We start from the raw sequence: 14,057 nt of genomic DNA on the forward strand, positions 1-14,057 counted from the left end.
TCATATTTTTTCTTCTTTAAACTTGAATTGCGCCGGGGGGCAAGTGGCATGGGGCAGCGTCAGCGTCAGCGGCAGAGTACTCCCCTCTCTCCCCTTTCTCCCCTCCCCACAACTCTCCCCTCTTCCTGTCATACGCAAAAATCTTCTGGCTTTCCTGCCATTCCGGCCAGAGGTGGTGCGGGGGGGTGGCCGCGGAGCAAATGCAAATTTATTTTTAGTTGCTAGTTGCTTTCTGCGAGTTCAAAATGTTGCAGTTGCAGTTGCCGCTGTGGCATCAGCCGGCGCGCCGTGGCGCGTGTTTTTTTTTCCGCGTGTGTGACAGGCCCCACGTCTCTCGTGTGTGTCAGAAACGTTTCATATATATTTTTTGCCATTTGTTCGCTGTGCGCCTCCATCCCTTTGCCCCACACACTTCTCTTCCTCTGCTGCCGTTTCTTTGCTGTGGCAACCAAATCGAACGAATATAAACAAACCCTCAGAGGAGGAGGCACGTGACATGTGGCAGGGAGATACGATATTCAGCAAAAGAGCTGAAGACGGGATTGCGACCTGTCCATTCCTTTCCATTTTGCTTCATTCCGCACCATTTGTTCCCATTCGCCTCCCATCCTTCCCTCCTGTCGTTTCCCCCTGAATCCCCTGTCATTCCATTTTCGTTGTCGTGTGTAAAGTGTTTTGATTTATGCACCATGTTTTCATGGCGGCAGGAGAGTCTGGAGGCAGAATAAAATCCTAGATTCACACTGAAATTGGAATGCGAATTGTAACCACAGACCACGATTCAGGTTCCTGTCTCTCTGCCTCTCCTGCCCCTTCCTCCGACTGTCAGAAGCAGTCGAAAATATTCGTGGAAGTCCCCGGGGTGCATCCACAAAAGGGGTGCACTTTGTGGCGGGGAGGCGGGCAGTGAAAGTTCGTTGATGGAAGTCCTGCGGAAGAACTATCTCCTGCCACTCCTGCAACCTTTTCTCTTTCACTGGTTTTTCCATATTCGGAGATAATAGAATTTTGGGGATTTCATTTTTGGGGCATGCCCCATACTGCCACATGCTGCAAGTGCATGCTGCTGTTGGGTGCGAAAGGGGGCGAAAACACATTTATGAGCAATTTATGCAAGGCCATAAAATATGGAAAAAGAGTTCACTATGCCACAATCTCTTTCTGCTGCAATCTTTTCTTCCATACATATGTACATGCGTCTCTCTCTCTCTCTGTCTTTCTTTTTTGTCCAATCTATAGTTCTCCCTTTCTACACTATACATCTCCCTCTCTTTATATATGCACATACACACATGGGTGTGTGTATTCTGTGAATCGATAAAGTGACATAAATTATGCGCTCGCACTTCCACCTGTGCTGCATCCTCCTGTTTCTGCCTACTGCCGCCTACTGCCGCCTACTGCCGCCTCCTGCCTCTTCTTTCTGCCCCACCCAGCTCATCCTGCCTCCTGGCTTGCTCTGTCATGAGTGGTGTGTTACTGCAATATTTATTGGAAAATTTGTTAGCTTCGTTTGTCCTCCGTTACCACAGTTTATGGCCACTCCATGGCTCCTCCATCCAATTTTCGCATTTGTATTTTCATATTTCAAGAGGCGCATTTTCCTGCTGTGGTATGGCCTTGCCACATGTCTTGTTTTGTGTCCACTATACGTTGTCCTCTGCCAGGGTGCTGGTGGTGAAGCTATAAACATTGATTAGCCATTAGGGGGAACAAAACACTTCAAAATATATATTGCGCATACGTCATGTGTGACAGGAAAAGAGCAGGCAGGCAGGCAGGCAGGCAGGCCGGCAGGAGAAAGGCAGAGATGGGCACACGGAGACATGTAGAGGGGGGCTGGAGATGGACATGACTCAACAATGAAAATTGGAATCAGAGTGAGAGGAAGAGAGCAGGATTTAGAACGGTGACTGGGAATTGAACTGTAGCAAATGGCGGACGCAATGACGCATCAATGCCCACGGCTGACGCAATTCTCAATTCCTCCAGCTCCTGGACCAAGGCATCGGTCGAGCATAGGCTTCGCATTGCATGAAAAGCATGAAAAGCAGCTGCAATCATCCGAATAGAAATCTGTGATAAAGCAGCTTTAAAAGGGCGGAATATTAATTATTACTTCCATTTCGATTGCCTAGTGAAACTTGTCGAAACGTTTGGAGTCGAGGCGTTCAAAGAGCCAAACGCTAGGTGCACAAATATCAGGGTAGTCAAACTCTGTTTATCGATCAGCACATTGATCAGCTATCGATAAGGCGGCTATCGCTCATCAATTAAAGGAATCTTTTGCGCAGCAAAATCCTCTCCCTCAGAAAAGTCTACTATCAGCCAATTAATTACAATTCTTATCGGCAAATACATATCAGTGTGTGCGCTTTATACACTCTCTCCTCTCGTCCTGCCCGAGTATATCAACATCAACATCATCAGCGTTGTCCTTGTTCTATATCTGGCCCTGTGTCCGTCCCGTCGTGGGTCCTCTCATCAGGACACGTTTCTTATCGGTACTGGGCAATCAGGCGCAGCATTGTTTTCGCCATTGTTTTGCGCTTCCACATCCACTCTGACCTCTCCACACATACCCATGCCCCTCAAGCATGCATCCTCCACCTCCATCATCCGCCCACTGCTGTCACAACAATGGACTCCGGATATCCGAGGGCTTTCTTCTTCCTCCTCCTCCTCGGACTCTCTCCGGCGACTCTCTCTCTCCGTTTTCTTTACTTTCGATTCCCTTTAATTGTTATTGTCTCTTGAGGTTTGCTGCCACGCGAAAGAAGCGGAGAAGAACTGTCTACCACTCTTGGAGGGGGTGTCCTTCAGCCGTATCTCCCCATTATCTCCATACTGCATTCTTCATCCTCTATCCTCCATCCTCTATCCTCCATCCTGTATCCTCCATCCTCTATCCTCCATCCTCTATCCTCCATCCTCTATCCTCTATCCTCCATCCTCCATCCTCTATCCTCCTTCCTCTTAAAGGAGCCAACCAGCCATCCATCCATCCATCCACTTGGCTCAATGTGCAATTAATGAGAGCAAGTGTTTAATTTCTTTTTAATATGTTTATTTATGCATTTCCAAACATTTAGCCCTTTTTGCAACACAGCTTCTCAACTGTGGCAAGAGAGAAGCGGAGATAGGGATAGAGAGACAGAGACAGAGGACACAAAGGCCTGAAAAGATGCAGGCGGCATCATTCGTTTGGCTGTGCAAACTTTTCAACGCGCTTCTCCGCCGCGCGGTTTCAAGGGTCGTTGCAACAACAACGGCAACAACGACAAGTGGCTTTTTTAGCTACATCAAAATCAACACGAACCCCAGACCAAGCCCCCATGCCCCATGCCCCGTGCCCATGCCCAACGCGACGACTCTCGAGTGGCTTTTAGTGGGGGCGCCGCACAAAATTATGCAACTATTTTGTGCCAACAATCGAGTGGCAAGAGTGTCACAGGGAGGCATGGCATGGCGTCGTCATATCAGCAATCATTACGTTGAAAAACGGAGCGGCATCAGATAGATGAAATGACATTGCATGCCACACACAAACACACACACACAAAAATATCTACAGGCACACACAGCACAAAGCAGGTGTTCGTGCAACACACGAGAGGAGTCCTGAACAGGTGTCTCTTTTCCATCCTTCTCTTTCTCTGTGCCACGCTTGCATTCGATTACCTGCTCTGTCGGGTCTGTCAATCGAATGTGGAGTGGAATGATGGTATGTGGAATGTGGCAAAACCACAGGGAAGGATATATGCCTGCAGCAGTTGCCCCACACGCAGTAGTACTGCCACACTGTCACTGCCACTTCCGCAGCCATTACCACTACTGCCTCAGGTAAACTGAGAGAAAGAGGAAAATTAACTGAAATCAGCACCAATACAGGCAGTGCAGGTGGCCTTCAGAAGGCAGTGAATGCCAGAGCTAGCCTTTGGGAGAAGGATCTCCTCTAACTAATTGTTTAAGGGTCTTTTGGCGAAGGATCGAATGATGGATCTGGAACTCAAGACAGACGCCGTTTTATGAGCTAAACACTTGAGCTGGAGCTGGAGCTGGAGCTGGCGTCTAGTTTCTGGTGGGTGGAGCTTCAAGACCGAAAGAACAACCCGAAGAGGCAGGGGCAAAGAGAAGCAAGGCTTAAAACGGAATCTGTTTCTGAGCTCAGAAATTAAATATAAATAAATAAAGCAGGGCGGCACAGACATAAACACGTTGGAGGCGAGGCCCTGCCACACTGGATTGGCACCAAGCTAAATTGAAGTCTCACTCACAGATATCAACACATAAATATTAAATGAAAGAGCACCAACAACAGCTCAGAGGGAGAAGGGCAGTTGGATGGAGAGGCATAGAGTACGACTACAGTGTGACTCAGATTCTGTAGCCAGTTGCCACACACAGCTTCCTCCAGCCCATCCATCCATGCAGCGTCTGAGTGGCTTCATTCGCTTGATGATTGCTCAAGAGACTGGGAGGTAGATACAGAGAGAGAGAGAGAGAGAGAGTGAGGGATGGGCACTTCCTCTCATACACACACAAACACACAGACACACATACATATATATATATAAATATATATGTATGCATGTACGTACAGTATAGTACGTATAAGGATATATATATCCTGGGCGCCGCATATCCTGGGCGCGCTTCCTCATTATTTTTGTGCAATCGCTGTAGGCGCTTTTGACTGCCGTCTGGCCCCTGTGCCTCTGCCCCCGTGTCGCTCACTGTTGCCTCCTCCTTTATGCTGGCGCCCTTCCTTTTCCTCGTTCCCTCTTCTTTCCTTCCTTTCTCCTTGTTTCTCCGCACAATGTCCCTGCCTCTGCCTGATCCTGTGCTCTGTATCTGTGCGGCGCTGACTGTAAAAAAGTGTTAAGATTTTACATTTTTATGCCTTCTTCTTCACTTCTTTTCTCATTCCTCCTCCCGTCGCCTTTTGTTGCTGCTGGTGCCAGCCATTTGTGCCGCAAATTGCCGCAAAGATATAGAGAGCGGGAGAAAGAGGCATGAGAGAAGGGAAGAAAGGCAAGGGTGGAAGGTGGTATTTTTTGGGACACAAAGGAATTTCGCAGGCAAAGCTGCTCGGAAAGAGAGAGAGAGAGCTCCTCCATTCATCTGGAGCCAGGAGCAAGTAGCAGTATACCAAGGATCATATGAAGCCATTTTCCATTCAATGATATTGCAACATATTTGCGACATGCCACCCAATCTGCCATCTGCCACACCTTTTTTTTTGGAACCAGACACCTCTTAATTTGCATCTGTCGGACATGACGGCATAAAAATGAAAGTTAAGCACTCATTAAGGTCTCGTTTTGAATAAGTTATTCATGGGATCCTTCATGGGAGCACAGGGAGAAAGCACTGAAGAATGTACAACGAAGGCGCAGGAGGATGGGGAACCAGGAGTCAGGCGGCTGGCGGCAGGAGCCTTATTGTTCATTAAATTTTCCAAGCGGCTTACGAGATAATTTACAATCTGTCAGATGCGAAGGAAATTTAATTCCTAAAGACTCAACTTCCAAAGGGAGCGAAGCAGGCTCCTTAGAGTTATTCGATAAATTTACTTGCCTCACTGGCTCCTGAATCCTGAATCCACACTCTTTTCATGCCGCGTTGCATCTACATAAATGGAAAACTTTTGCCAAACAGAAGGAAAAACTATGGAAAAACAGAAAGAAAAGGCACGCTAATGATGCAGGTGCAGTTTCTGTTGTTGCAGGGAATGGGGTGGGGTTGGGTGTAGGCACTCTCTCCAGAGAGCAGTTTGCATTTGTATTGGCGGTATACCATCCAACTGAATTTCCTTTTTTTCGGGAGCTGTATGCCTCCACCGATCATGTGGCACAAACACTGCCCAGCAAGAATCGAAGACAATGAATATTGTTTTTCAATTTTGAAACCGAAAAGATCATCCGCTCAGTATAGCCGCACAGCAGAATTAAATATATACCAATACACTACTCTACTACTTCATATCCACCAAACATGTTTAAATGTTACGTTTTAAGGATATTCTTCGTTGATAATAATTTTTAAATTTTTTCCTAATGAATACTGTGCGACAAAATGAAAACATTCAAATGTACCACCAAAAATCGTTGTTTTAATTAAAAAACTGCGATTTGGTCACATTTCGCCCTCTCACAATTTTGACTCAGCATTTGCAGTGCTGATATCTTAAACAATAGATGGATTTATGGATGCGTGCTCCTGCCTTCCTAAGTTATTGAATGCCATTAATTCCCAACAATAAGAGTCACCGATCATTCCAATTATCAAAAGAATGTTAAAGGTAACTTTAAATCAAACCTATTTCATAGTGTTATTAGTGATTTGTTTGCATATATTCATGCACCAGAGCCGATTTTGTTGTCTAGTGCTGTGCAAGTTGTGAATATATCCACGCAGCGATTAGCAACAAAATGTACTATTTTCAGCCAAACCCGTAAAGTTGTAATGTTCCCTGAATGGGAGCGCCGAATAGAATGACTTAATGCTTGATAGTCTCCGCCCAGGTTCTGAGAAACATGCCAAGGAGCACATGTCTATCCGATCTCAAAGGTCTCGGTCTAAGAACGTTACATTTTGTGGCGGCAGGTAATTGTTGTCGCGGGCTCTTCCAGCGTCTTCCCAGACAACTTCATGTGCACCTCATTCCCGACATTTTGGACATGTCGCATTTCGGCATTTTTTTTTCGAGTTGTGCGAGTACAAGGAGCACAATGGGAATTACATATGTTCTCGGAGTTATCAAGCATTAATCAGTGTAACATAAAGTGGGGTTGACTTACAGTTATTAGTAACTTATTTCGTTGAGAATTGATGCTAGTAACGAACTAAAGTCGAAAAGTAGCACTCCTATGTCCGTGCACCGTATAAGCAATAAATTTAATAATAAATGGCAAAGTTGAGAAAACTTTTAAAACGGTAGAAGACTTAACCTTTAGCTCAGTATATGTATCTTTAGGTGCATCCATTGTATCGACCCGACTCCAAAACGAGGGGGAACGTTGTGAGTTGCTGCGGACACCGCAACTCTACAGTTATAGTCAGTACTAAGTCGATACTAAGTCAGTATGGCTCTCCTCCGGCAGACGCCGCCAATATTAAACGACACGACAAAGAGTGCGAGAGAGACAGAAAATCAGTCTGAGCGTGGCGTCGGGCGCTGCGTAGCCACTGCAAATTGATTTCTTGCTTTTGGCTACAAAAATGATCCGATCTGATCCATATACAGCATAAAGACCCCATAAAGTATATATTGTTCTTGATCAGCATCAATAACCAAGTTGATTGAGCCATGTGCGCCTGTCCGTCCGTCCGTCTGTCCGTCCCTATGAGCGCCTAGTGCTCAGAGACTATAAGAGCTAGAGCACCGACATTTTGTATCCAGACTTCTGTGATATGTTATTGTTACAAGTGTATTTCAAAAGTTCGCCCCGCCGCTTTACTCCTCCACAAAGAACGAAAATCTGTGAACGAAAACCAAAAACGCAATCGTATAAAATGACCAGATCTACCAGATTGCCGAATGTGGATCAGATCGGATCATTTTTATAGCCAAAAGAAACAAATCAATTTGCAGGGGCTACGCAGCGCCCGACGACATGTTCAGACACGTTTTCTGTCTCTCCCGCACGCACTCTTTGTCGCTCAATGTAGCCTTATTTTGTTAAATTAATTTGTATTGTGCTGGCCAGAGATTTCAGTAGTGTAGTATGGTTGATATATGTATCTGTCATACTCTATAGGTCTTCGATCGTTTAAAGGAGAATCCGTTTCTTTTATGGAATGGTGAAGTTATTGAATGATGAATCTGACAGAGTATCAAACGCTACGAGTCACGGGGATGGCCTTCTTCCTCCCTAGCAGTTCTATACAGAACTTGCGAATACTCACGTCGAAAGTGGTTGATGATGGAAGAGGAGCACTCTGCACGGGAAGGTTGGGGCGATTGCTGACTTAATTTGTTGACCAAATGACATAATACACAGCAGGAATAGTAGCAGCATTAGGAGGAGGTGGCAAAGTGGGATTGGGATTCGGATTAGGAGTGAGAATGGGCCCAGAGCACAGTCTAAGCAAATATCAAAAGGCGACCGGGGTCCTTGTCCATCGTGGCGTATGCGTAATGCGACCTCGCTCCCTCTGTCTCTCTCTTTAACCCTGGCTGCTCATTTATCAAAAACTACTGAGAGCTAACTACTATTTGCAGATACTGTGTATAAAATATTACACAAAATTAATGCATAAACTAATATAAGGGGCGAGGGCTCCCCCGCAAGTGATGCATGGGTGGGCTGCCGGGAGGGGAAAACCATGACGACCTTCTTATTTCCAGCAGAAACAAAAATATGTTTTGAATCTGAATCTGACAATTTGCGTGGTATAAAAAGATACATTCTGTGGCATAAATATATGAACAGTTAGCACCCGAAACCCCTCTTCCATACACATAATCGAACTCTAATCAAATAAAAAATGCAATAAGGTTCAGATTCTATTGCAATAATCGTTGGTATTGGTTTCTGGTTTGTCCTTTTTGGCTCTCTAACTTTTTCGCCTTGAAACCAATTCTTACTTTTGTTTTCTTATATGCATATCTCTTATTCTTTCTCTCTGTTTCTTTTGCAGGATTCCTCTCCTGGGACGTATCTGACTGCCACGTCGACTTGGAGGAGGAGCTCAATACAATAACACAACACGCGCCCGAGGGCGAGGAGGCCCGTCACGGTAAGTCTTCCTTTCAGATTTTTCTCCTTAAATATGTAGCCTTTGAAGGGTCCTACCAATCGGTAGGAGTATCCTAGAAGGGGCAGGCAGCACAGTCAGCGCGTCGCTTTATCAAGAGTTCATCATCAAAAGAGCAGAGGCTGTGGCAAATTACAAAGTTATCCTAACGAATTATTATGACAATTGTCTTTGCAAACAGCAGGCATCTATAAGCCATAAGCCATACGCCATAAGCCATAACGAGGAGGATTGGGGCCCCAAAGCGCAACGAGCGGGGCAATGGGGAGAGCGAACCAACAATTGAATGCACAAAAGCCAACGAAAACTCAACGCTTTAATGCTTTCATGCTTTTGTTGTTTTGTTGTTTTGTCGTTCTGGCTTTTGTGATAAATCCAACGAGAGGCTGCATTTTCATTTGCCCCAAGTGCAACAACGCCGGCAACAACATCATCATCAACATCATTATCGACAGAGGCAAAATGGAACAATGAGGCAGAGCTGGAGCTAGAGCCAACGCTTGCAGAACGCTTGGGGCTTGGGTTACGGGCGGGCCTCTTGGTCGCTGCTGCTGTTGTTGTCTTTGCGGATTAGTCTAAAACGTTGTAGAAATGCATTCAAGTGGCTTCCAGTGCATCGACAGTGGGAAAGCCATTCTCCTCGTCCCCCTCCCCCTCCTCTCATCAATCTTCGTTCTCCACTCTTCACTCTTCGCTCTTTGCTGTCATCTCTCCTCTGTTGGCTTTTGTGCCGCATTGTTTGTTGTTTGCGCACTTCGTTGAGTCCTGGCTTTGGAGATGATTACCGAGACAGGGACTCCGACAGCTGACGCAGAGATTGACTGAGATTCGAATCATCTACTGATTGGCTCTTCTGCAGACTAATCTGCCTGTTCCCTACCACTGTTTGAGGGGGTTTTATCTCCTGGTTTGAAGTATCACATTGGAGTGTAATCGATTTCAGAAGGATAATGCCTCTTATGGCCACTGATTTTTGTAGATAGACATACTCATCAATTCCATGTAATAATACCAACTATGGATAATAATATTCATGCAATCTTCCCCTGTGGATCCATCGCTTGTCACTTTCTGTGGTTCCATCTTTGATTCTACAACCAATTTTAGTCTGATCAGATAGCTTTCCCGAAATGGAGCACCCGTCGTTCCGCTTTAAGATTTCAAGCGGAACCTTTTCCTTGAGACAACGCTTTTTAAAACATCCCAATGCTCCAAACAGCAGGGAACCAACTAAGCAGAACAGAAGCCACAAAGTACTTACGGCACTGATAAGGTGTGTTTTTGGGGTGTTGCCTGCTGCTGACGCTGCTTCTGCTGCTCTGACGTTGAGGCGGTGTCCCTGAAGGACATGCTAAGTGCAACACCTGGGCTCAATGCGCTCCCATTCAGCCGCGCGGACAATGGCATGGAAAAAGTTGGCAGCGCCAGCGGTGGTTTTTTTTTCATTTTCCATTTGCATTTGCAATCGCATTTCGTTTCGAAACTACTCAAACAAAATTCTCAAGTGGCGCTCCCCTCAGAGCGCCGCGGTCCAAGCCCAATAATGATGGTGCAACGCAGCCATAGTGCTACATGCTGCACCAAGCATAACTATGGACATAAGCAGAGCCAAAGGCAGAAGCAAAGCCAGCGGCAGAGATCCTGAAGGCCGCAGGGCGAAGGCTCTTGAGGCGCGATTGAGAATGCACAGAATGCATCCGCTTCAGCGAGCGCTTTGTGCTTCGTCTGGGTGCTCCTGGTCCTGACGCAGAGCCCTGGTCCACGATTTGTCCACCGTCGTGCGTGCTGCCTGTCATTGTGCGGAGTAGGAGGGAGAGGAGGAGGAGGCACTTGTCAGAACAACTGCCAAAGGAGATACTCGTGTACTTAAGAGGCGACAGGGTAGAAGTGGATGGAAACTTTTCCAGCAATTACAAACATTCGTTAATAAGCGCATAATTCATTTTGTATGGCTTTCCTTCACTCTCCTCCAGCATCCATGGCAAAATTATAAGCCCCACAACCATCAAGTTTCCTGTTCCCGACTTGCATTCTCTCCTGTAAAAATTGAGTTTGACGCACTGTTTGCCTAAGTTTGTTTCTGAGGCGGACAGGAAGAGCTTTGAAACTCTGCAGCAGGTGCGCTCGCGCTCTTAAAGTGCTCCTCATCCAGATAACGCTCCCTTGGGTGACTTCTCCTCAATGGGTTCTGACTCTGAGGCTTGACCAGAAACAAAGGTGATTGATTCCTTGAAAGTTTTGCAGCTCTCGCTTTTGGTACCTGTTTAATCGCCACCCTCTAGGGTTCCTTTGGGAGCATCACCAATAACTACTCATCTTGCCAGTCGCCACTCGACACTCGCATTTCTGTAATCGCTAGACACAAGAGTCTTCGTTAATGATGTTTCATCAAATTTGACTTTGTTGAAACTTCCTTTACTACGCTGGGAGATAGAAAGACTGCGGCGCGAAAGCTACATGGTTAGACGTTTTATTAACTCGTCTCGTAAAACTTTCGTCTCAAAACACTCGCTACTCTTTGGTCACACTCGCTATTCTAAATTCTCTAGTCACTTCTTTTTCCAGAATTCCCTCCACTCGCTCTACTTCTTTCCATACTCTTTATTCTACTCGTTTCACTTCTCCACTTTCGATTTTCCACTCTGCACTTACTACTACTTGGCACTACTTTCTGTTCCTATTTTGTTCCGTCTACTACCTTCTTTTTATACCCGATACTCAAAATGAGTATTGGGGTATATTAGATTTGTGGTAAAAGTGGATGTGTGTAACGTCCAGAAGGAATCGTTTCCGACCCTATAAAGTATATATATTCTTGATCAGCATCAATAGCCGAGTCGATTGAGCCCTGTCTGTCTGTCCGTCTGTCCGTCTGTCCGTCTGTCCGTCCGTCCGTCTGTCCGTCTGTCCGTCTGTCCGTCCCCTTCAGCGCCTAATGCTCAAAGACTATAAGAGCTAGAGCAACGATGTTTTGGATCCAGACTTCTGTGATATGTCACTGCTCCAAAAATATTTCAAAACTTTGCCCCGCCCACTTCCGCCCCCACAAAGGGCGAAAATCTGTGGCATCCACAATTTTAAAGACACGAGAAAACTAAAAACGCAGAACCGTAGAAGATGAATATATCTTACAGAGTGCAAAATCTGAACCAGATCGTATAATTATTACAGCCAGAATCACGAAAACAATTTCACTCTTTCTCGCTCTGTCTCACTCTAACACACAGGTTTCATGGTCGGTTTTGCCAATTGCAAAATATGAGTTCAAGGATCTCAGAACCTATAAAAGCCAGAGCAACCAAATTTGGTATCCACACTCCTGTGATATCGGACCTTGACCGTTTCCTGTCCAAATTTCGCCACACCCCCTTCCGCCCCCGCAAAGGACGAAAATCTGAGGCAACCACAAATCTCAGAGACTATTAAGGCTAGAGTAACCAAATTTGGTGCACACACTCCTTTAAGATGTCACTATAAAACGTATATCTCAGAATTTCGCCCCACCCCCATCCGCCCCCACAAAGGACGAAAATCTGTTGCATCCACAATATTGCAGATTTGAGAAAACTAAAAACGCAGAATCATAGATAATGACCATGTCGATTAGATTGCTGAATCTGGATCAGATCAGAGCATTTTTATAGCCAAAAGGAACAAATCAATTTGCATTGGCTACGCAGCGCCCGACGTCACGCTCAGACTGATTTTCTGTCTCTCTCGCACGCACTCTTTGTCGTGTCGTTTAATATTAGCGGCGTCTGCCGGAGGAGAGCCATACTGACTTAGTATCGGGTATAACCGTAGAGTTGCGGTGTCCGCAGCAACTCACAACGTTCCCCCTCGTTTTTTGCTGTTCTCCCTACATTTCCACACATTACTCATCTTTCCCTAATTTGCCGTACCAAGTGCGTTCCACTTCTCCACTCTGCCTACGGATCATCAGGGATTTGGACACATTCTTATTGCTCGCCCCTAAGCTGAAATCTACATAAGCATTGCAAAGGATGTAGGGGATGTAGGTACAATGGAAGGCAGATGCCAAAGAGTCGTATCACGACCCAACATAACCTGAAAACCCATAGAAATTCTTGAGATAAGACGTATGCAAAATTGATAGATAGACAGGGTCCATGCCGTGCCTTGGAGGAGAGAGTAGGAGAAAGCGAGTGAGGGAGATTGAGGGATACGCCTACAAGGCCGTATTGACAATGGATATGTGTATGTGGGCGTTTGTGTCTGTGTGCGTGTCTCATGCATAATTCAAGTAAGAAAGGGAGAGAGCGAGCAGGAAGAGGGAGAGGTAGAGGTAGAGGTAGAAGTAACTGAAAAGATGAGTAGGAGAACACACGCCTCCATTTCCACATCCATTTCCATCTCCACTGACTGAAAAGTTAGGCAAATAGGAAACTGACAGCGACTAACTGACAGAGAAAAGAGAAGAGAAAAAGGGATGGACGGGGAGAGAATAGGACACAGAGAGAGAGAGAGAGAGGGAGAGAGAGAGAGGGAGAGAGAGAGACGCACACACACAGCCAGACAGACAGAATAGATGGATGGACATGATTTGCATATGAGAGAAGTGATACGAGAAGGAGAAGGAGGAACTACTTTACTGCTTGGGGCCCAGCGATAAGCAAATAAAACTATGATGATGTGCCTGACAAGAAGAATAAGAGGAACAAGAAGCAGCAATGGATATTACAAGTGTTCCTCAAACCGACCTACCATCCCTCCCATAGTTCTTCGTCCTCCATTCCTTCCATTGCATTGTTGGTTGATGATGATGATGATGATGACGATGATGATGATGGTCGCATGGTGACAGGGCATCAATTAATATCAAGCCACATGGACAGGACACAACATAACAGAACAGCTGACGTATGTCATTTGCGGGAGAGTGGGAGACTCTTTGCGAGGGCATCCTTTTAATTATGCAAGGAAGCGGAAGAGAGCAGGCAACCAGTGCGGCAGTGCAGTGCGGCAGAGCAGTAGGAGGATAGAGTGGAGAATGGATGATAACATACCGCTAGACGTTTACAACATGTTATCGGTCGTGTTCAACAGGAGAACCCAACCACCAACCCGATCCAGTGCAGCCATCCTACCATCCATCTATCCATCCACGTCAGTCCGCCAGTCCCCACATTTACGTAACCAGAGACCATAGACAAGACCAGAGATAATTCCGGCATAATATGTGTTGCCCAGGCCCAGGCGGCTTCCCGACTGATTAATGATGGCCCCACGGCACATCGGCACCGGGTAAATAATAAATTCCAGCCACGTGCCGA

The 14,057-nt window shown here is 46.0% G+C and overlaps 1 protein-coding gene across 5 annotated transcripts in view; it reads left to right on the plus strand.

Moving 5' to 3' along the window:
• futsch overlaps positions 1 to 14,057 on the plus strand; it is a 55,263-nt gene that overhangs the window by 16,850 nt on the left and 24,356 nt on the right. For all 5 annotated transcript variants that reach the window (XM_033384851.1, XM_033384852.1, XM_033384853.1 and 2 more), the window contains exon 3: positions 8,647 to 8,745. In XM_033384851.1, the coding sequence (XP_033240742.1) occupies positions 8,647 to 8,745 (99 nt within the window). The remainder of the gene's footprint in view (positions 1 to 8,646; positions 8,746 to 14,057) is intronic.

The sequence above is a fragment of the Drosophila pseudoobscura genome, chromosome X, assembly GCF_009870125.1.
Source record: "Drosophila pseudoobscura strain MV-25-SWS-2005 chromosome X, UCI_Dpse_MV25, whole genome shotgun sequence".
Taxonomy (NCBI): Eukaryota; Metazoa; Arthropoda; class Insecta; order Diptera; family Drosophilidae; genus Drosophila; species Drosophila pseudoobscura.